The following is a 24,016-nucleotide window of genomic DNA, read 5'->3' as shown; positions in this document are numbered from 1 at the left end:
AATATTATGCATATTTTGAGAATAAGAGTAGGCCAAATATCGTGTACTTGATAAATGAAAATAAAATATCAAATTCTTCATTTAAAAAATCTCTTATCAATTATCGTTCTACATTTCCTATAAACTTGTACTTTTTTTCGCATTCTTATAATATTCCATTTAATTATAGATTGAATAATAATTATTAAGGAAAAAATGAATAAGAAAAGGTTCGATGATGCTTTCAACGATTGTTTTTGCTAAAGGAAAAGGTACAAACCAAGCTGTGCCACATCGATTATCACTATTTATCGCTAACTTTGTTGTCTTTGTAACCCCCAGTAATATTTTCCAAATCGTGAACATTCCTACAAATTTCATCGATCTACTTGAAAAGGTAAAAATCGTAATTCTTTCTTCTCATCTAGTTTGTTAAAATCATTCCTATTTAGAATTGTTTTTCTTTCTCTCTCAATGATTCACAGAAAATCGTACTCCATGATTTGGAAAACTTTAAAGTCTATTATTTACAGTCATAACTATAAAAAGAGCTCGCTTTAACACATTTGGAATCACTTTTCGTATCTTTATTTTGTTGGTTTTGCTATATATACCGGCATATACATATAGCTTCTTAACGATTTTGTTAATCTATTTTCCCAGAGGAAAACAATGCGACATAGAAATTTGTTTCGCGTGAATATACGTGGTTCTACCTGTTTCTAACAATTGCTTCGCAATACCCCTTGAATTAACTGGAAAAGTTTTAAAATAAGTTAGACTCTATGTATATATATATATATCCGTGTGTGTATACTGTTGTATCGTCATAAAGGTAAATACAACTTCTTCCCTCCAACGATATTGATACTGGCATAAATGTAGCCACAATGATGCAATATTTTTCTTCGTTTTATTGTTACTCTCCATTTGTACAAGTTTTGACTTAAACCGTTAAGATGGAAAGAAAGAACGATAGAGGATGAAATCTTATTTGGCAGTTTAGCATCGTCGGATATAATTATTTTAGTGAAATTGATTGGACGCTTCAGAAACACATGTTTTCTCGATTGGGAAAATAATCATTTCCTATTCTCGGCAAAGAAATTAGCTTCGAACGATACTGGCAATGTTTAAACGTTTCATCAATGTGAATTCTTCTTTAGTATTCCTTAAATATTCGTATAACTCCACTCTTGCCAATCTTACTAAGATTTATCTAGGTATATATGTATATGGTATGTAAATGTATCGTCCCTGTGCGCGCATGTATCATACGTGTGTGTGTGATTTATTATAAAGGAAGTGGCGAGGATGTAATTACGAAGATCATCAACTAATATTATCATTACTAATTTTTCTGCTTTAGTTAACATTTGGTTGGGTATTGGCACAGAGTTGTACTAGCAGTATGGAAATATCTGCGGAAATATCTGCGGAAATATCTGCGGAAATATCGCGTCGATGAAAGGCCCACGTTCGTTATCGAAACGGCTAATGAATTTACTTAATCACGCAATTCGTATATAAAGATTCGTCGACGCGCACGGCTTGCCCTTTCGTTTACATATTTTATAAATTAGCCTACTTCGTAATAGGAATGTACATAAAAGGTAAGCAAAAACAGAGTTTTACTTCGAACTATTTGTTCGTTACGATTTACATACGAGAATGATATAAGTATAATAATTATCAAAGCTATCGAGAAACGTTAGTTACCTTCAAATTGACTGTTCATTATTAGGTCCCTAAGATTCGGTAAGATCATAAATAATGGTCATCGAATAACCGACCAGTTTAAATCTAAACAGTCTTCTGGGACATGCGATTTGTTATGCCATTAATGGAATAAATCGTACGGTGTAACAGAATATAATCCTTAGTTTCAATTCTGATTAGAAGAAAAGAAACTTGTCACGATGCGAGAAGAATCGAAATTTATGGTCCTGTTAATCGTACCTTCTTCGTAAAGAATCATCTACGCCGTTTGCTATGTTTATTAAGAAAAGTTCACATAAACCCTGTAAGATATGTATCCAGCCCGCACTATTTATTATTTTAATATTTCTCAGTCTTATCTCTATCGCAATCTGCGGCAGTTGAATTAAATGAATCCATTCTACACCATCATAAAAGCCAATTAAATGTATGTTCGCTTCTTTGCCGAGGTTAGGAAAACAAAAATGATTTATTTCTTTTGTTATTCTATCACGATCTTGAATAATTATATTATCATAAAGAAAAACGACAACAATTCTTCTTCAACTTAGGACTTTTCACTTATAATGTAAACCCCGAAGCATTTAATAGCCGATGCTTTTTTTTGTTAAAAAACGGAAGAGGAAGTGAACGCAGCGACCGAACGCGGTGTCATCGATTAAAAAAAAAACAATATATAAAAATACGATTATGTTTTTTAAAACGACTCTTGCTTTCGCTACATAATTATATTTACTTTAACGTTGATTATTGGATGACGAAGATTATCTGTCTCTCTATCTGTCCCCTTGATCTATGTATCTGTATCTCTATCTCGCCTTCTTTCTTTCGTCTTCGACGATTATTCTTATCGTGCGAGTACTACTACGTACGAAGTCATTGCCTTATTTGCAATCGTTCTCGCTATATTCGTCCAATACAAAATTATCGTCGTCTGCTTTATTATTCAGTATCTTATCCTCTAATGAATATTAAACTCTTCGCCAGACTACTATTTCCAAAAAACGAAACAGCGTGCAACGACTTTCCAATGATTCGCCTGATTTTATTTTATTACAATCATTCGAAAGTTATTATTTATTGTTTCATTTCAACCAACTATTTCATAGTTTACAGTAAAAAAAAATGAACTGCGTTTATATATAACTTTTCTTCTATTAATGGGTTATATCGTTAGAATTTTCAAAAAATCGATTTTTTTTTTTGCATTTCCGGAATGTACATATATTTAAGTATATTCTCTGAAAATTTCTAGTTGATCCGGGAAATATTCCCGCTTCACTCCATGTAAGCTGCAAACAAACATTTTTAATTAGATGTAAACGTCTCTTTGAAACTTTAAAAATTTGAAATCGCTTTGACGCGCATCGTAAATACCGACAAACTTCGTGATGTCGATTTTTACCATGTCGCTCGTATAAGTTTCACTCTCATCACATTTTCCCAAACGCGCCAAAAGAAGTATAACTTCAAAAATTCTTAAAAAACGTGTTTTTTTGCACTCGCAACTGGATATAACCCCTTAAAAAGAAATAAACTAAAGTTTACTATAGAGATTCAACGTTGAACGTTGGTACGCTCATAGACACTCAGTAAAATTATCGACATAAATTAAGAGAACTTTAGGTGAAAACATAGTAATTCTCGATATCTTCCCAATAACCAAAGTTTTCTATCTCGAAGTTTGAAACTAATAATTTGCATAATATGACAAAGTACAATGTTACGCTTTGCGAACAATTTCGTCGCAGCAAAAATATTAATGTTTATCAGAGGATAAGATAATTACTAATGAAGCTTGCTAGTGCATACCATACGTACATTCGATCAATGCCAAATTTATAAACTCTCGTCCGTATTGATTGCTTTTCGTCGTACAAAATACACAACACATATCATACAAACACCGAACAACCGCTCACTCTCGTGTTGTCTGTCGATCTCAACGCGAAAGAGAAAGAAAAGAAGAAGAAGAAGAAGAGGGGAAGATGAAAAGAGAAATTGAAGAAAGACGTCGGGAAAATAGTAGAAAATTGTGCTCGTAAAAGAACGATTACAACGTCGCCAATAATTCATACGTTGTAGCTCATTAGAATGATGACATTTTTCATTCCCTTCTTCTTTTTCTCTTTACCTCTCTCTTCCCGTAACATTCCATTAAAAAATTCCTGAAAATATAGATTCTCCGATGTATATCTTACTCTCTCTCTCTCTCTTTTTCCTTTCTTTTTTATTTTTATTATTAGCGTCTCTCGTTCGCAATTTTTCATTTCTTTGTTTACTTGTTTCTTTCTTTTTTTTCATACTCGCGCAAGCCACTCTCGTTTTACCATCTCATACCCATTTGCTCTCCTCCTTTCACACTACTTTACAGTCGCTCTTGAGCTTAGCACCCTTCAATATCAGCCTTCCTGTGTTACAAAGGAAATACGTTTCAACATACTCGCGGGAAATACCGTAGCATGTCGCGATCAATTTGCAAAGCGTACGTCTTAAGAGAAATATTTGGTTATATCTACGTTAAAAACGTTACACGCGTGGACGCGTATATACGTATGTATATATATTTAAGTCAATCAGCAAATATAACTGGTCGTAGATAAAAGGCCTTCCAATATCAACGAAATTGCGATAAAGCTCTTCGCATTATGAAACACTACTACCATTTATCAAGCAAATTTCTCTTTTCATTCGTATCGTTTTGAAATATTTCTGTTTCAATGTAAGAGTTTTATCTTCTCGCTTACCTATTCCCCGATTTCGCATAAAGAAAAGATTACAAATAGTTGAACGCGTTTCCAAATTTTATCGTTAATTATAATAAGATAAAAATATTTTCAAAATCGTGATTCTTGCTTGCTTGTATTTCTTCGAAAAGATCAATTTAAAAAAATGTAGATAAACTCGTTAAAAATAATATATATACATATAAATGGCATGTACGTTTTGTTTACTTTTTCTCAATACCAGCTCTTTCCGCCGCTTGCATCGTCAAGAAAAAATTTGTCTGCGTATATGCATTTCTCTTGTAACACACATTGTACGGTACATGCTCTCGAGAAGTTTGGTTTCTGCTCGCACTTGTTAAAATATCGACGATAAGTTTCATTTCATGAATATATAAAGGAAGTATTTAAAAATAGAAACACTATCTGGAACATCTTGAAATAAATAAAAATGTGTTCGATAAACAAAATATACTGATTTGTTCCTTAATCTCCATGGATAGAACACATTCGATTAAACAAAAGTCAATCAGTTTTAACACTATGACGTCCGGTGACACCACATTGGTGTCCGTTCCGTCTTTTGTCGGAATATTTAAAGAATTTGTCGCAACGGAAAATTCCTGATCGTGTTGACCGATGATAAAGATATCTGAGAACAGATTTCACAGAAAATAAAGGATATTTACTACAACGTAAGGCATCCAACTTGCTTAACTCGAATAACTTCTAAAATCGTACATTAAACAAACAATTATTTCTAGCGATATGTTTAATATCACATAAGTTCTGTAGAAGTGATTTTTTGTTTAGAGTACAATTTGAAAGTTATTCGAAGTAATCAAGTTAGATGCCTCGCGCTGCGTCATCTTTATTCATATTGGGAATACCATTCGTGGTTAATCGACATCACCGTCCAGTAATCCCCTACGCACGCGTATACGAACTAACATATAAACTTATAATTATCGCTTAATAATAATCCATAAACGTTACTACAGGATAAATTTATGTAGCTTATCTTAATAGTATTATAATAAATATACAGCAGTAATGTAACGTAGATTATACTTCGATTAACCAAAAGCATTTTTCAAGCTTTTCGATTGACTTTAGCTTTGTTGTTGTGTTCCGATAAACGAAAAATAATAATATTAATAATAATAAAGAACCCCGCGAAGTTCGAATATAACAAATGTTCCCCAATTTGTTTGAGAAGTATGTAACTAATCGTAAACAAAAATCATTACTTCTCGATTGAATTTGACATGCTCTCCGAAAAAAAAAAAGAAAAAAAAAAGAAAAGATAAAAGACATAAATAAAATAATTCGTAAATCGTGTGGACTTCAAAAATCCATTCTCCATACTCTTCTGGAATACAATTTTGCATTTAACTTACGATCGCATTTTCCTATTATTTGCGAAGCATTACAACACTGACACTTTTGGAATGGTCCCTCCTGATCTTCTTAACACTCTATTTCAGATCCTCCATAGCGCCATAGTTGGCCAAAGACTTTTTAATTCTGAGCGCAGTCAGTCTTGCCGCGGCATTTTGGTACCAACATTCCTTCATTACTTTTGACATCACTTGTAGAGCCTTGAAACAATTTGTTAAAGATTCGTAAGATTACTTATATCGTGTAGTCAAATACGTATTACAATTATCGAGGTAAAATTTGATCAACTAACCTCGATCGACTGCCATCGATTTGGTATGGAGGGCCTCTGTCTGTCCGTACAGACAACCTTACGCATTTCCTCAATCGTAGGGTCGGAAGGCACCAAATCGTAAAAGGGCAGCTGATAATCGTCGTGAATTCCACCAACGTTACAACGTCTTGCAATTTCCCAAAGGATTAAACCGAGGGCATAGACGTCTGCTCTTTTGAACGAATCAAAGTGATTCATATTTATCGTTTCTTCCAAGACCTATGAAAACAAAAGAAAAGAAATATGCGTTGCATACGGTATGTACATAGGAAAGACGCGCGACGCGTTTATTACCTCAGGTGCCATGTAACGTTTAGTTCCAACCCTGTTATTTAATTGTATATCAACGGTATCCGTGATTACGTCGTGTCTAACGGCTAATCCAAGATCGCCAATCGCGCATGTACCATTCGTCTTAACGAGAATGTTCTTCGATTTGAGATCTCTATGAGCGATAGCTGGTTTACCTTGCGTACCAACAATTTCCATGTGAAGATGCGCCAGACCAGTGGCGATCGACAAGGCCATTCTAATCATACCATTCGTATCTACAGTCGATCTATTTAGGTAATCGAAAAGCGAGCCTTTCTCGTGGTAATCTGTGATCAACCACAATTGCGTCCACGTACCGTTGTCTAGAAGCAGCAAATACGAATAATAAGGGAATTACCCAGCCACCCGCGCGTCCATAGACAATGGACCATTATTATATAACTTTAGTAGAGCGAATTTGATGATACCTTTATTATCGGCAGCGATGAAGCCAAGGATATTGTCGTGCCTCAACATCACCGTCTGATAAATTTCTGCTTCTCGAAACCAAGATCTTTCTTCTCGCGAGCTAAAGATTTTAACGGCAACGTTCTCACCCCTCCAACGACCACGCCAGACCTCACCGAAACGACCCTTTCCGATCGTTTCGACGAGCTGAATCTGGCGCGCTATACTCCGCTGTACCAGAAGTGGCAGACCTACTTGGGAGAGAAGGAACATTGGACAAAATATTCTAATCTATTTGATACGCGCTTAAGATGATACATGGAATCTAATTAGACGGGATTTCGAATGAAATCTTTTTGGGAAATACTGCAAATTATTAATTTAATTTATTTCGACCTACCCGAACCACTGCCACTAGTCGTCATTTCCAACATATCCCTAATGGTGACACCTCCGAGGATTGGTCGATCCGGTGCCTCCATCGAATCATCTGGGAAATGTCTCGCTGAACTTCTCTTAGACGCGTGTACGTGATAAATGATCATGACGGTAAGAACGATCAAGCCTATAGGCAGTGCTATCATTAAGGCCGTTTTCCAAGTGACCCACGACGTATCATCCCCGTTCACCGACACTTTTAACAAGACGACAATGACTTTCCTATATTTATTACTAAAGATCGCCCGCAGATCAAAACTTTACTCTCGAACGGCAAACCGGTAAATTTGTTCAGCGAATAAGCCTTACATCTATCGTGAACAAAAAAAAGCAAGATGAAAAGAGATAAATATTAGGCTGAACCAAAAGTTCGTGCGCTTTTTTTATTATTAATATTTCACTCGCATAACAAGTAATTTTATTGACTTGAACAAATTGCACTATCCGAAACAACAGAATAAACGCACAAACTTTTGATTCACACTTATAATACAAAAAAAAATAATACGTGAAAAGCAATCAATGCATGCTGAAAATGCAAGCTGAAAACCCAAAAGCCAAAGATCCACTCTATAGCATTTCGTAAAAGAATCTGCTTATAACCAAACATGCTTATCATTGTTAGTAATGAGAGTAAAGGAAAATATAGGATTGATGAGAAAGGAGAACAATCATTTTTTTTCTTACATCCTTCCGTAGAAAAGACTGCTTTTTTTGGTAATTTCGTTGCGTTTACGAAAGCCACCCTACCTTATAAATAATCCTTTGCGATACCTAGAAAAAAGATTGTCGTGCATTTCTAGGATACCTTTCTTACTCCTCGTACAGAGTAAATATGAATTTGACGAAGAAAAAAGATCGTTGTATTGACCGATATAAAACTTTCGGCTTTTGTACCTTCAAACTTACCTCGAAATCTTCGCAATTTTCCACCAAGACATAGTTTCTTAACGCACGCGGATGCTGTTAATATTATTATGTTACACCATACAAAAATAATTAAGAGGTTAATAACGACAAGGATTATGTTAAGTGAAATACGACACAACGAGAAAAAACTTGAGAACGATTATCACGAATCTCATCGCAATAAATTCGAGCCAAAATCTCAACCAAATCGATCGACTTTGTTTTGTCTCCCAATACCATCATTAGACATAGATCTTCTGATACAAACGGTAAGACGATATACGATGATTCCCATTCAAACTAATGTAAAATGAAAAACCAACTGGTTGATGATGAGTGTGAGACAAAAAATATTGTCTAAAAGCATTTATTTGCATAAAACTTGTTCCATGAAATGAGAAATTACGAGAGGGATCTTCTTTTTCCTAAGAAAGTACAACAGGAGAAGGAGTATAACAAAATTGTTAGAAATTTGCGAAACATACCGAAGATATACTTTTCGTAATGAACTTATTACTGTCTTTTTGTATCTTACCACAATATATTCTCTATAATTCTATTTAATTTAGTAAACTGAAAAATATTTTATTCGGTAGAGAGTTTATTCCTTGTTGAAAGGAAGCAAAAAGGATTGAAAGGAACTCCGAAAACAAGGTTGCGTAAGACGAAAGAGATATTTTTAATCCTGGATCGACGTATGCTTCGACATTCTTTCTCGAACAGTCATGAAATAGTAAACAGGAGTAGTATTCGACAAAAATCATTTTCTTCAAATTGTTATCGCAAAGTATTTACTTTTCGTTGTAACATAGAGATAGCAGAGAAAATGAAAGCGAGAAGGAAAGAGAGAAAAGAAGCCATGAAAATATTTAATCGTTATCTTATCCGACAGTAACGCATATGAGCACTGCGTTATCTCGCCAACATATTTTCATCGTACATAACAGATGTGAACGATACAAAAGTCACAGGTCCGTCGAAACATCCCGAAACTTTCCAAATATATTATTTTATTTCAATTTTGCATGAAAACAATAAGCGCAGAAATTTCTCTCTTTCTCTCTATCATTTTACTTTCCATCTTAAAAGTTATTTAACAAAAAGACAGTAAAGATATCGTAGAGCAAACAGAGAACGACCATACTATTTCGACTTATATAAAACTACGAAAAGACGTCTGAAATTTACTGTTCTCCTTGATAGTTTTGAAAAAAAAAAAAAAAAAAAAAAAAAAAAAGAAAATAGATGTTCTTCAACTCGATGAATCTTAACCAATCTCAAGGAGCTCGCGTATTAGTCAACCGACACGGTGACACATATAACGCAAGTATACATGTGTGTACGTAGGTATGATGTGTGGAGTCAGCTAGGTAAAAGCAAGATGTGAAGGAGAACGAGAAACGAGCGAACGAGATATGGAACGATGCAAATGAACGCCCAAAACGATCTTTCACATAAGCACCCAAGGTCGAAGGTAAAAAAGCCCGAATCTTTTTTCTTTCTTTCTTTATTTTTCCCCTCATCGTCGTGCGTACTCTTTCCAAATGTTATGTCTTACGAAACCTGATTCTCTCTCCGAGCCTTCCCCGCCCGAGTTCTGAGAAATCGCGTAAATGCAAATTACTTTGGCATTGAAAAATCGACGATACAAAAAACAATATTGATTGGTTTGTTTTAAAAGGAAGAAACATAAACTTGATAATACGACTTTTAATAATTGTCGTAATTAAAAGCAAATTATTTGGAAAATTTATGTCGAATGAATAAAAAGAAAAAAGAAAAAGCAACTAAACGTTTATTCGTCAACTCTTTATAAGGTAATTTTCCTTGTACTAAGATAGTTTCCAAATCGATAGGTGTCATTTTTGGAGAAAGAATTTAGATAAAAGTTGAAAGAGATAGGATGAAAAGGAGAAGACGTTTCGCGAGGTGAGACATCGTCCTTGGAAAGGAAAGCACGCACGGCGATTCTCGTTGTACCTCCTCCGAGGTCGTTGTCGTTTCGAGAACCTTGTCGAGGCTCGAGTTCGTGAGGAGGAAAAGAGGGCCATAGCTCGCGATTGCAGAAGTCGGAGTGGTCGCAGCAAGTAACGACGAACTTGATGTCGGCAAAACCATTCAGGGTGCCATTCGTTGTACACCAGACAGAGTATTTGGGCGCCGGGAAGAAGTACGTCTTATTGTAACACCTGAGAACAATGTTTCAATGACGAATATTTCCGCTTAAGAAAGACGTCTCTTCTCCTTTTGTTCTCGACGTTTTCTGCACGATTAGCCGAAATATCATATATATATATATATAACATGTGTATGTCTTCTATGTGTGCGTCTATGTGTCCGACTGTGCGTGTATGTATACATAGGTATTATATAACTATATGAGAAAAGGAGATGGAAAGGTTAAATGAAAGAAGAGAAGAATGCTGCGCCGCTACTCCTCCTCCTTGGTTCGACTTCTCTTTGATAAAATCATTATCGTCAATTTTGAATCATTATCGCGTAAGTTTTGCAATTTGCAAATTTGGCACGAATATAACGCTGCCATCGAATATTCGTCGTCTACCAATACTTGCCGAGAAATCGAACCGAGAAGAACGAATCGCGACGAATTCACGTATGAGAAGATATTTCAAATGGTGGATAAATTCGGAATGCGTAGAAGTCACAGGTGGTCAGGATGTCTCGATCAATGAAATGCCAAAAATATATACAAGACCATTATTTTGCATCTTTCTTTCGAAAATGTAAACTAAAATATCGTAGAGTGGACAGCACCAAAAAAAGCGTTCGAATACGTTAAAGAAAATATTACATTCTCTTTACGTCATTATCGCCGTTTAAATATGTATATCAATAAGTAATAGGTAGCGTAGTAATGATAAGTACTAAACGAATTAATTAGGTTAGGAATAGAGCATGCGTAGTAAAAATAAGAAAGGTTTTGATAGCCATCTATACAAAGAACCAACTAATTCTTTCTCCATCCTTCAAAGTAAAGAAATCGCCGAAATGAACATCGAGTCCTTTGAAACTTTAAACATTTAATCAATATTAATCCCATTTCTACCTAAAAATTTGATCTTATTATTTTGAACATCACACTGAGGAATGGGATGAAACTATATACACATATATACATTTAATAGAGAAATGAAAGAACTCAGAAATTAAAAGAACAGAGAAGAAAAAGATGGAGAGCAGAACTGAAAGAAGAACGTGTATGTACAAAATAGTTGCGATATCCTTCTTCTCGCACCTAAGATAGAGATCTTTTATAGCGATGCAACGAAGATTTTCTTCGAGGATAGAGCAAAAAGAATAGAAAGATTAAACTAATCAAATAAAATAGCATGCTACGATTTTTAATTACGATTTCAGCTTGAAAAGTGTACACATTATATATATTCTTGCGTACGGTATAAATGTACGTATAGCGTATATACATAAATATACTTTACCAAATATGCTATATGGCTTTAAGTTTTTACATAGGAGCAGTAAAACAAGGCAGGAAATAGCTACCGCGAAGCAACTGGAAGTTCCATAGGTGGCAAGGTCTCCTTATTTGCGTTAAAAATGTTTCGAGAAGAAAAAAGAAAAACGGGAAATGAACTAGGAAAAATGAACGGGAAAGGATCGTTTCCTTATAACAATAAAATTCTAAGAATCGCTCGAATTTGTGAATATATATGCTGCGGTAAAGTTATTACGACACGATTTATTTATTGTACATCTTTTTCGATAATTGGAACACGAGCGTTTCATTTATTATTACGAATAAATAAGTTTATAAAAACATTGAAGAGGGAAAATCGTGATTGATCGCAACGCACAGTTGCAAGCCACGACGACGACGACGACGACGACGACACAGAACGTCACAGTTTTACGTATGCTGTACGTATGCTATACGTATATAATATTTACAGATTGAATCGAGAATTGGACAAAAGTAGTTACCGCTCGTAAATAGCAAAGAACAATATGGCATCGAGTAGGATGATCTAAGAAAAGCACGTGAACGTTTGATACGGTAAGAAGTCCGCATACAAGTATAATATAATATACTATGTACAATAGGATAGATTAGCATTAGAATAGCACGAATTAGCGAGGCTGACAAAAAGAATAAAGGGGAGGAAAAAAAGAAGGGAAAATCTCAGCAAAAGCCCGTGCCACCTGTGGAATTTCCGTTATGTCCGGAGCTCCCACGGATCATCATACCTTCTTTGTTGCGGGGGTGCAGTTGAGGTTTCAGATCCCGATTGCAAAAATCCACTTTGCAGCATTCGATGACAAAGGTCGTATTTCGCGAGTCGCTCGTCATGCAGAAGATGAGCGGTTCGGGCTGCGACGACGACAGCTGTTTGTTCACGCACCTTCAAGCCGATTTTGCAAAAGTTTCATACAAAAACGGGTCAACCAGAAAAACAAAGGTGAACACACTTGTTCTTGTAGTTCTTGTTCTCGTTACAAACGAAGCTACGTTGAGAATCGATAAATTCGTTCGTATTACGCGCGACGTTAACAAACACATCTTAAATGATTTCTTTTGATTTTCACCGACGAGAACGTTGAATTTGTTTTTTTTTATATTTCATTCATCTCGTTATGCTGGAAAATGCATACAAATGCATTTGCGGCCGAAAGGATCGATAAAGAAGAACTACACCGAACTTTCGAAGAGTTGGTTCATGATAGCATTATAATATATAGCTAATCTCATGGCCAAAATGCGCGTATACGTAAATCGAGTTAATTCGAGTAGATGAAGAAAAATAAAACGCGATAAACAAAAGAAACTTGTACAGAAAATATATGGATCAACGTAAATGTGGTTGGTTGGGTTTTGAAGGTTGGGGTGCATTAAATAAAAAAATTAAATAGAAAATAAAAAAAAGAAACAAATCAAAGTGAAGAAGAGCAATCGAAGAAAGAAAAGAAAGATCGAAGAAAAATACCGTGCAACTCAACACTCCTTCGTATACATAAAATACGTTACTGTGGGGGTAGCCGGGTTTACGAGGATTGGCTAAACTTTCCAGAAACTTTGTTTCTCTATGTTTTTTGTTATTTTTGCATCACGCAATTTCCATCAAGGGCAAGGCAAAATATGAAAAAAAAAAAAATAGATAAAACAATTAACACAAACCAAAAAAAAAAGAGAAAAGTGTAAGGCGTTGGTTACGTTAATTTGTTTGGATCGTCATCGAATCACGCGATGATTTTTCTCGTTAAGGAGGAAAAAGAAGAAGGAAGGGAAAGACAAAAAAACGAACACGCTCGAAAAAGCTTTCAGAGAGCGAATCTGTAAGAGCACACGATATCACAGTGCAACTACTAACGCAAGAAGAATTGGTTAGTCAAAGATTCTTTGTCTCTTTCTCTTTCTATCAAAAAAGAAAAGAAAACAACTGAAAAAGAAAAATTATAAACACGGTAGTAAGTATTGCAATGTTTTATATAGCAAAAGAAAGGGCATTCTCATATTTTAAATTTCCTGTTAATTCAAATATTACCTTATTGTTCGAATACTGCGCGGCACTATAAAAAAAATCTACGCGATGAGAGCGTTTTGTTTATTTTTCAATTTCGCGCTAAAAAAAGAGGAAAAAGTAAACAGCGTCAAAGAAGCACCATCCTGTTAGAACTTTTTTTTTAACGCAATAACGTTTCCGTGAATCCACGAGTAGAATAACTGTAAGGAATGCATCTCACCTCGGTGGAAAAATTGTTGCCGTTGTTATTAACGCCTTTTGCACCGTTAGTTTCATAGAGTTTCCGTCTATGCATCTATACATATTTTTGCTCTTCCATTCGAAGTGGCAAGAATAAAATGATTATTTTCTTTTGCGATAACGCGACGACTTGATCAATGATTTGATCGCTCGTAAATATCTACGACGTATTTAATATATATATGGAATTATTGGCACACAGAAAAAAGGAGGAAGAAAAAAGGAAGGTACACGTCACACGTCAGGCTGCATCGTTTGATCAAACCGCGAGAAATTGAATACCTGGCCGTAATTCCGGCGAAGCGGAAGACAGTAAATCCGGATGTAAATTTCGGTTGCAGAGATCTTTATCGCAGCAGCTTCGAGAACGATAGATGCCGGGCTTACCATTGCAGATACGTGGCTCTTCCGGTGGAAACCAATGCCATCGATCGAGGCACCTTTCACAACATTACAATCTTACGTTTAATATATTCAAAATGATTCGCTATTTGCAAAAAGGCGCAATGTATACATACGATTCCTATTTTGGCAATTTTTACGAAGAATCGCGGTCCTCGAGGCTGGGAACTAAGGGTCAATCGTTGCCGTTAAAAGAAAGATAAAGAAAAATAAAGGTAAATTTATGAGCGTGCATTTCGGGGGCTGTCGAGTATGGCTGATCTATATGCACGCGATATCTTGCATTGAATTATTTCACAGGAGACCATCGAACTAGCAAACGAATGGCGGCGGCAGCAATGATATTGGATCAACGCGAAATCGACTCTCGCTTGTTCTTCGCAATTAAATAATCTCGGTCGCGTTATTTTCGATTCGATCCAGACCAAGTTATCCCCGTCTAGCCCATTAAATATTTAGCCAGTGTCCATGCGTCGTTTGCTGGTTCGTAGTGACGTTACGAGTTTGCTTGACGTTTAGAAAGCTCTCATCGACGTGTCCTATGTCTGCGTTTGCGATTGAAGTGGATCGATAAACGATTCGACGATAATATCTCCGAACTATATATATAAACAACCCTAAATTTATTTCCGATCAACTCTTTACATAGACGCTCGGCGATTAGCCTAAACATGAAATTTCCCAGACTTTATATGAATTATTATATCAATGCGAAGGGGTAACGATTAAAAGAGAAAAGAGACTTTTCATTTGTAGAAACGGAGGCAGAGTTCGTGTTATCTTTAGACTTTCGACCTCCCATGCTTTCCTTCGCCATATTCGTTTTTTTTTTCTTTCCTTTTTCTCCCTCTTTTACGATTTTCCCTTCCTTCTTCTTATCTTTCCTCGCGTTCCTTTTTATTTCCAACAAATTTCTAATCAAATTTCTAATCAAATTTCTAATCAAATTAGACTCGTGAACCTTTCAATAAATATAACCATTGTTATATCGTTAATATAAATCGAATAAGTAGCCACATGATGATTCGAAAACGATTCTGGAAGATAGACCAAATAGATTTAAAAAAAGATAATATCATTCATGGCTACCCCCAACATGCATAAAGAACAAAAAAAGAAAAAAAAAAGAAAAAAATAATAAAATATAGTATCTATCGTTTGAAATATCTTAAAACCGTGAAAAAGAAACGAAAGAAACAAACGGACGAATTCGCGTTGGTCGGATGAAAGTCAATGAAAATTCGACGCGGAACGTTACCATCGCGACAAGCGGCGGACAACAACGATAATTCGTATCCATCGAAGCATACTTCGACTACGCCGAAATATAGTCGCTAATCGTGCCTTGGCGACTAGCCCGAAAAAGAATTTAAAACGTTCCTAGGAAGGGGAATCGATCGTAAAGAAAGCAACCCTTTTATTATATATAATACCGGACGTAGATCTCATATTATTTAAATTTAGACATTTAGTACACTTGAAACACTACTCGACGATCGTGAAAATAATCATTGCGTTTCTAATTTTTCATTTTTTTTTTACGAAAATATTTAAATTTAATGATCGCGCGGGAAATTGCAAAACTTCATTACGATATACATATGTTGTACGGTGCCCCTCCTCGTATCGACGATCGATAAGCATTTATTGATTTGTGTGACTGAAGTTCAACGTATCCATTGACATCTGTATCGATGTGTGAAAAAAAATGAAAATGAAGAAAAAAAATCCATATGCAGGTTCGTTACCTCCTGGCATACGTGATGACGTCATTCTCCAAGCTCGTACTGGCAAAACAATAGCCATCGGTTTCACACGTGTGATTGTTATCCGGGCAAATATCGCAGTAACATTTTAATCCTGAAATAAAGAACAACATGATGATATTTTTGTTTACGAAATTTTCTTTAAGACTACCAAAAATAATCAACGATATTCCAAAACACGATGCCTCGATGCATCATCGACTTATAAGAAAGAAGCCTGATCGGTTCACGTTGAATAAATCTTTTTACAGGATTATTGCTTGCGTTCTATTATAATATTGATTGCTCGTTCCAAACAGAAAATAAAGCTAATAAAATATAATCCAATAGATCAATGTTTGTCTTCTAAATGCATCTTATAGATAATTGCTTTATATAAGTTAACTATTCTAATTTAGTACTCGTAGAAAATGTCTTGAAAAAGATTGAAACTCGAATCCACTGACACTGATAACAAACCCTCTGAGCAAGAGAAAGATTAGACGATACGTATTTTTTCTTCGTACGTTACAGTTATCCTCAACAAAAAGTGTATAAGGGAGATAAGCGAAGATCAAAATTCGTCTAATTCGGTAGATCTTTTGAGAGATAAGTAAAACTGTTATGTCGTAGTTGGGCTACGTAAGCTAGAGTAAAGGAAACGAGTTTAATTCGAGTGATCAACGCAAATTCGAGAGAAAGAGAGATGCACGTGTGTTCTGTAAGCAGTATACCTTGCCTCGACATAATACCACTGATTCTCCATAAAAGATTTTTTTGCGCGCCCGCGAGATCTGCTGCTATTAGATCTTTTTTCTCTTTTTCCCTCTATCCCTCTCTTTCAGCTCCAATTAAGAAAAATCAATAACAAGATGAATATTCCATTTTTTCAAACATACATTTCCTAACGAGATCTATTTAAACGGCGAATAATTATGTAACTTATTAGCAAATCTATTAAGTGCATAATTATATATGCAACAGAAGGAAAAGAAGAAACTGAGCATTTTCGTTAATCGTTCGCATAATGAATGAATATATATACATATATTACAAGCAGAAAAAGTACATTCCCAAACAAATAAATAGTAGACGCGCGTTAACTTTAATATTCGTAGTTTGAATTTCTTATAACGCGTTATAGGAAGATTAACGGAACATACAACAACTGACGAGAATATGACACATGTCCTCTCTCTCTCTCTCTCTCTTTTATTGGATATCAAATTAGATCGATCGATTGCTCGTGCGATATATTATTTTCCGAGTAGATTGCATATCGACTCTATCGACGATTATCAGTTAAAAATGTCCACGCTTCGTGTCTCAACAAAACAAATACCATGTTGTATTATTTATCAGAAAGGAAGAAAAATTAAATGTGAATTTTAATCGCTTGTACAAATATCGTAACTCATTTCACTCGATTATTATGCTAATCGTTATCATTAATTATAAGGAATGATAAATATAAAAAAGAAGAGTGAAATGTGCAAAAAGCAAAGATCGAGCAAACGTATCTAGCGATATTACACGAGCCCACTTAATTTTTTCAAGTGCGCATAAATGTAGGAAAGTACGCGTGTAGAGGGGGGGGGGCATACATATACATAACCTGTATAAGTAGTTCTACAGACGCAGAATCTCCGAAGAGAAGAAATTGAATCGGCTATTCTCGGGCTAACCGACTCGTTGCTTATGCAACGTTACGCACTTTACATAGACTGTAGAGGGAAAAGAGCGGGAAGGCGCGTACGGTCGAACGCGCACGGTTCTGCGTTTTCCCTCTTTGTTGGTGCTCGGTGTGACATACGTAAATATATACGTAAATATATACGCATATGTGTGCACGCGTATACGCTCGCGCATATACACCACGCACACATATGATGTACATACGTAAATGCGAGCAAAGAATATCGAGTACGTTACGCTGCTACTACGTGTAAATGTATGCATAACGATAAACATAATAAGAGATACTAACCGTCCACGGAATATGACACGTAAAGTAAGAAAAAAACCGCTAGTGCGAGAACACTCGCGGAGTAGCTTCCGCGCGCGCCTCTCATTTTCTTCTTCCTCCTCGTCCCCCTCCACCGTTGTCTCTTCTTCTTCCTCCACAGTGTTTTCCTCCTCTTCCTCCTCTTCCTTTTTCTCCACCTCCAACGTTGAAAAAAACGATTTCGAGGAAAAGAGAAGTGAAATCCTCAATCGTAACGAGCACCGAGCCGTTTAATGGCAATGCTTTCCACAACTTTTCTTACGATCACATTCGCGGTTCCTGTTAAACTACACCGGCGGCGACGACGACAGCAGCGGCATCGGCAGCAACAACAGCAGCGGTAGCAGCAATAACAACCACGGTTCGACATCGACGTCGAAAAATGCGACGACCTTGTCATCTTTCTATTGTCGAACGTTCCTACTTTTGCCTCCCCCTTCTCCTCTCTCCACTCGTCTCCTTCTCCTTCTCCTGTTCTTCCAATACCGTTGATAATGTACGATAAATCCACGACTCGGACTGAAAAGAAAAACCACAAAATTTCTTTGCTCTGCACCCTTTTACTTCCCTTCGAGCTAATTGTCTATTTCTCTTTTCGTCTCGCGATGCAAACGGATCACATTGCGATTTTCGCATGCGGCTTGCGCCACCACCAATTGTTCACTACCGGCACGGATGCGGCATCTTTCATCGGCGGCGCGGAATTGCTCCGAAAATCGTGCAAGCCTACGCTCCTTCCGTTCCACTTCTTCTCTACCTAACGGATCTAATCTTCTATCATGACGATCCTTCCCGATCACTCTGTTTTCGACCTAGTTAGATTAAACGACGTCAACGTTCAGCGACCAAATCCTTACCAGTCGCCACACAGCCGGTCCCCGCCGCCATTTTACAACCGTGTGCTGCTTCTTAGCTAAGAACCCGACTTATCGTCTCTCTTTCTTTCCCTCGGTTCTTTTTAATCGAAATCGAACGATCATCACATCGCAACCCGTTTTCTCTCTGTCTCTTTCACCCTCGCACGTTACGCTACTATGTAAGATCCTTCTCCTTCTTCTCTTCCTCACCTTCGGCGCTACTTCGATATTCTGCCACTATCCTTGTCGACGATTCTACTTCTCTTTTCCTGCCTAGACATTTAATAACCTCTGACAAACTCTTTAGAACATTTCGCTTGTAGAAAAGATTCTTATTTCACCGTCGTCGTCGTCGTCGTCGTCGTCGTTTTGTTACGCCGATCATACGCAATTCTTACCCAGCCACTGCTATTACGATTAGTTACAATAATCACCCTGCTACGATTCGCGATTTGCTAATGTCGATTGGAACTGCTTACTTATCTGCTACAATAACGCACTCTATCATTACTCGTAGGACATCTGACGGCGCTCAATGATACTACATACGCAAATAAGCGATATGAATACAACATGAATTCCTTTTAAAAAAAAAAATATAGGTTTTTAAATGTAAAATTAATATTTCAAATATAACAATAATCGTATATTTATTGCTATCGATGTTTTACACCGTTGTAAAAAGTGTATACAAATTGTTATCTTAATTAAAGAGTAGAGATAGAAATGTAAAATCAAATGAATAATCCTTATCACGAATAGTTATGCAGGACGCAAAGATAAATGGAATTCAATAACTATATTAAACTACTAAATACCTATAAAACTTTGATCTTTAAATAGATAATCATTTTGACGCCACGACGAAAGAACATTTCCGATCCGTATGCAATATAGGAACGTAAGAGACGATGATTGTACTTTCGCTCCATTATCTAATGGTATTCTATTCAGCTCTCTTGAATACTTCATTTCGAATCGTAATAACATGTAGCAAATGCATCGAATACATTATATTTTAACTAAAAACAATGTTTGCAAGATCCATTTCGCGTCAATCTTGTAAGTGATCCTGTAAATCTCAAATGGCGACTTTTTTTATAAAAACAAATGCAATAATACAGCGTTTAACATCAACATCCTTTGATGTTTACACTTTTCAGTTCGCAATTTCCTCCTCGAAATGTCTTTAAATCAGACATTTTAATACTAAAGGTTTTTTTTAAATGTACACTGTCATTTAAAAATGATATTCTTAGTAACGATTAGATAACGTTTAAATACAGTGGAACGATTTGTAAAATATTTTTATCCTCGCGGTTTGATGACAAATATATAAAGTTCAGTGCCGTGAAATTGTTTAAATATTCTTATAAATATTTTTGCAGCATTATATTCGTACTAGTTACGCATTTTTCTGGCAAATATTTCTTACTCCGGTAAGTTTATTTAACATGATATGCCAATTTCCAAAGTAACTGATACGATACAGCCAGATAAAAAGTTTTATCACTTTTTCCGTTTTTGCACATGCCACCACAGCCGATACGTAATCATTCGATCGCTATAATTCTTTTTGACTTCTTTTCGCATTGTTCTCAATTTGATCTTATTCCAAGTCGAACATATTGCTTTAAAATAGCATACGTACGAGCTTTTTATTTTACTTTACATTTGTGTTTGACTTCCCCATACTCTTGAAATCCCAGTTCTCGTGAGTCTTTTGCCGATTGTTTGTACAATAAATCCTATTCTCTGCAACGTGTCGTGATCCAAGATTTTTCTTCCATCAAAAATATATGCTGGCTTCATCATGCTTGCATAAATTCTTTTGTAATCAAGTTCCTGAATTATGAACAAGATTGATAATATAAATTGTAAAACGTAAAATATACAAAAAATATTGTACTCATCGTAAATTCGTCCCATAATACAAGAAATATTGTACTCGCCATGAATTCGTCCCATTCCGTGCACAAAACGATAGCGTGAGTATCCTTGGTAGCAGTATAAGCGTCCTTGTAAATACTAATACGATCTTTAACTCGCTTCGGATTAACCGTTATACTTGGATGCGTCAAATCTTCTATAATTTGCATTTCTTCTACCTAAAAGAATTAAATAAGAACTTTTCCATTTCATACGTAAAATAATTAGACGTTCTAAAGAAAGCATATAAAAAGAATTTTTTTATTTAATTTCACGCTTTGCAAAGTAACATATATATAAAAAGAGAAATTAACCTTGGGATCGTAGATATGTAAGACAGCACCTTCATCGAGTAGAGTCTTAGCAACGTGAATAGCAGGTGACTCACGAGTATCACCGGTATTTTTTTTGAAGGCAAAACCTAACATGGTGATCCGTTTATCCGTGACAGTATTAAATAACGACTCAATCACTTTTGCAGAAAATCGTGATTTTTGATACTCGTTCATATCTATTACTTGTTGCCAATAAGCTGCAACTTCTGGCAAATTGAGGCATTCACAAATATATACCAAATTTAGAATATCCTTTTGAAAACACGATCCACCAAAGCCGACCGATGCATGAAGAAATTTGGAGCCTATCCTAGAATCAAGACCAACAGCTCGTGCTACCTCTGACACGTCGGCACCAGTGGCCTCGCACACCGCTGACAGAGAATTTATACTCGATATACGTTGTGCCAAAAAAGCGTTGGCTGCCTAAAACCGTAAACGATCGTACAGTTCCAAGTTATTTCGAAAACATAGGCTAGATCTTTTCGCACAACCATATATAATTTAAGACATGATTATAATTATTATTTGAACTATAAAATAAACCTCTCATGTACTTAGTTCTATTCAATAGAAACTCTGTATTGTATTACATGAGAAAGACGTAATAACTACTTTCTTTGCATACCGAATAAACAGCATTAACATAATGACCCAAACGTACCAGCTTTGATAATTCCGAGCTCCAAGTATTAGTAGTTAAAATATTTTCTCTTGGTATCCAATGCTCGTAGACTTTACACAATTCCTCTATAGCTGCTTGTCCTTCGGGTGAATCTTCACCGCCGATTAATACACGATCGGCATTTACCAAATCTTCGATAGCAGTTCCTTCTGCTAAAAATTCTGGATTCGATAAAATCTAAAATCATTTTCAATACGATGTATAATCGTTTAAAAAAAAGTGAAAAAGAAAAAAGATAAAAGTACTTATTATAGAATACAATACATATTTACATTACCTGATATGAAACACCTGGCTTGTGATTAGCACGAAGAATATTCATGATACTTTCGGCTGCTCGTACAGGAACCGTACTTTTTTCAACGACAATTTTATCGCTAGTTGCAATCTCTGCGATCATTCTAGCGGCATTCTCGACGTATTTCAAATCTGCTGCTCTTCCTTTTCCATTACCGAACATTTTTGTCGGTGTATTCACCGAAATAAAGATTAAATCGGCTTCCATAATAGCGCTTTCGATATCAGTGGAAAAAAATAAATTTTTACCGCGACATTTACGTACGACGTCATCCAATCCTGGTTCATAAATTGGTAATTTATCAGAATTCCATTGTGTTATTCGTTCTTTGCTCTTGTCGACAACGGTTACTCGTATTTCAGGACATTTCAAGGCGATGACACTGCACGTTGGCCCACCAACGTATCCGGCGCCTATTCCACAGATTTTTTTTATCGTCATCTTCCTTTGATATTTTTATCTTATTGCCGTCTTCCTACGAAATATTTTTTATATTAAATCTTTACCTATATATGATATTGTTAAAGTATTGACTTCGACATTAAATATTTGATGATACAGAATACAAGCATTGCATTAATCAAAATAATTGTGTAAGGTATATACACTCATTATCAAATTTATCGAAATTAATCTTCACCGTACATTATTCTTTACAAACAAATTTTCAATTTATAATGCACAATTGATTCTTTCGATAAGAACAATCTTTTTTTTTATCGACGCTCCTATCGGATATTGCACAAGAATATACTCTTTTAGGAATTTTATCCATCTTCAAAATCTGTAAGCCATTTATCTCAATGATAGTTTTAAGATAATGATAAAAATGATTGCTATGCAGAAGGTGTAAAATAAATCAACGCTTGATTTTTTTTCAACTTGATGGCGTAAAAACATTTTCCATTTAAACATGGACACCATATCTACATTGTATCGAGTTGAAAAACAGCACAAGTGTAAAAATACCGAAAATCAAAAAATATTTTACCCAAGTTCGAAAATTACAATAATGCTGCGATAATTGATGTCCCGTAGCTAATTATTACTCCAGGATGGAATTAAATCTGCCGTTGAAGAGATACTCCCAGCTGATCACATGAATCTAGCTGCCATTATATTACAATTTAGTTGACAAAACTAAGAATTACTCATTACGAGATTATTTGATAGACGATCAACTACTTTCATTTGAATCTTCTTATTACTGACGTTCCTGTAGACACTGCCTGCCTTTATTGTTTCACTGGTTATGTTACTAAATCCTCTTCTCCCCACTACTTCCAACGTTGTCACGTTACTAAACTACTTTCCTTTTTATTGAAATGGCAACCTCGCCATTCCTTCTTGCTAAGTTTCCTCTCTATATATTTTATACTTCATGCAACTTTAGGTTCTTACAATACTTTTTTAACTATTAACTGGCATAACTATTGCCCAAAAGGTTCATTTTGGACAATACTATAATACATTTTAACTTTAATATATGCACATGAAATGCATAGATTCGTATTTTACATGATCTATGTATATACAACGTGAATCATATATTAAATTATAATCAGTAACAAAATTATATATATTTATTCTTCATCAATTTAAAAATTCTATTCTATAGTAAATCCAAATGTACAAAAAGTTACAATTATTTACGTGATTTTATATTATTTCTATAAGAATACGTAGAAGGGACTGGGAAAGTTACATAACATCATTTATTCGAGATTATCGTCTAAGTCATTATCTTTAATTGATTATGTATAATAAAGAAAATGTTATAATTTAAAAATCTAGAATGATCAATAAAAATTAATTTC

General features: G+C 35.4%; 2 protein-coding genes across 5 annotated transcripts; both read right to left on the bottom strand.

Annotated features, from left to right (window-relative positions):
• Positions 1-5,099: 5,099 nt before the first annotated feature.
• LOC122518197 (TGF-beta receptor type-1) lies at positions 5,100-19,452 on the bottom strand. 3 transcript variants are annotated; one of them, XM_043636968.1, is made up of 8 exons: positions 18,078-19,452; positions 16,094-16,205; positions 10,186-10,394; positions 7,259-7,492; positions 6,879-7,109; positions 6,433-6,773; positions 6,118-6,357; positions 5,100-6,025 (listed from the first exon to the last, which is right to left on the bottom strand). In XM_043636968.1, exons 1-8 carry the CDS (start codon positions 18,160-18,162, stop codon positions 5,903-5,905), a joined length of 1,575 nt encoding a protein of 524 aa, XP_043492903.1. In that variant the 5' UTR covers positions 18,163-19,452; the 3' UTR covers positions 5,100-5,902. The 3 variants fall into 3 exon arrangements, with proteins under 3 accessions (XP_043492903.1, XP_043492893.1, XP_043492911.1); XM_043636958.1 differs by having other exon boundaries at positions 6,879-7,112; positions 18,078-19,451; XM_043636976.1 differs by lacking the exon at positions 10,186-10,394 and adding an exon at positions 12,430-12,584 and having other exon boundaries at positions 6,879-7,112; positions 18,078-19,450.
• A 133-nt stretch (positions 19,453-19,585) lies between these two features.
• On the bottom strand, positions 19,586-23,464 carry LOC122515760 (UDP-glucose 6-dehydrogenase). Of its 2 annotated transcripts, none has more exons than XM_043633192.1 (6): positions 23,191-23,464; positions 22,179-22,674; positions 21,881-22,078; positions 21,196-21,642; positions 20,905-21,060; positions 19,586-20,797 (listed from the first exon to the last, which is right to left on the bottom strand). In XM_043633192.1, exons 2-6 carry the CDS (start codon positions 22,638-22,640, stop codon positions 20,621-20,623), a joined length of 1,440 nt encoding a protein of 479 aa, XP_043489127.1. In that variant the 5' UTR covers positions 22,641-22,674; positions 23,191-23,464; the 3' UTR covers positions 19,586-20,620. The 2 variants fall into 2 exon arrangements, with proteins under 2 accessions (XP_043489127.1, XP_043489134.1); XM_043633199.1 differs by having other exon boundaries at positions 22,179-22,670.
• Between the last annotated feature and the right edge of the window lie 552 nt (positions 23,465-24,016).

Source organism: Polistes fuscatus, unplaced genomic scaffold, assembly GCF_010416935.1.
Source record: "Polistes fuscatus isolate 324 unplaced genomic scaffold, CU_Pfus_HIC Scaffold1, whole genome shotgun sequence".
Lineage (NCBI taxonomy): Eukaryota > Metazoa > Arthropoda > Insecta > Hymenoptera > Vespidae > Polistes > Polistes fuscatus.
The sequence above is the reverse complement of the archived record's forward strand: the minus strand, read 5'-3'. Positions and strand labels throughout refer to the sequence as shown.

Excerpts from the sequence above, each read along its gene's own strand:
- LOC122518197 (XM_043636958.1), bottom strand. The coding sequence starts at position 18,162 with ATGAGAGGCGCGCGCGGAAGCTACTCCGCGAGTGTTCTCGCACTAGCG. Across the intron at positions 16,206-18,077 it reads CGTGTCATATTCCGTGGACG|GATTAAAATGTTACTGCGAT; the intron begins GTTAGTATCTCT and ends TCTTTATTTCAG. Across the intron at positions 7,113-7,258 it reads GACTAGTGGCAGTGGTTCGG|TAGGTCTGCCACTTCTGGTA; the intron begins GTAGGTCGAAAT and ends TTCTCTCCCAAG.
- LOC122515760 (XM_043633192.1), bottom strand. The coding sequence starts at position 22,640 with ATGACGATAAAAAAAATCTGTGGAATAGGCGCCGGATACGTTGGTGGG. Across the intron at positions 22,079-22,178 it reads AGCCAGGTGTTTCATATCAG|ATTTTATCGAATCCAGAATT; the intron begins GTAATGTAAATA and ends AAATGATTTTAG. Across the intron at positions 20,798-20,904 it reads CGGAATGGGACGAATTCATG|GAACTTGATTACAAAAGAAT; the intron begins GCGAGTACAATA and ends TTCATAATTCAG.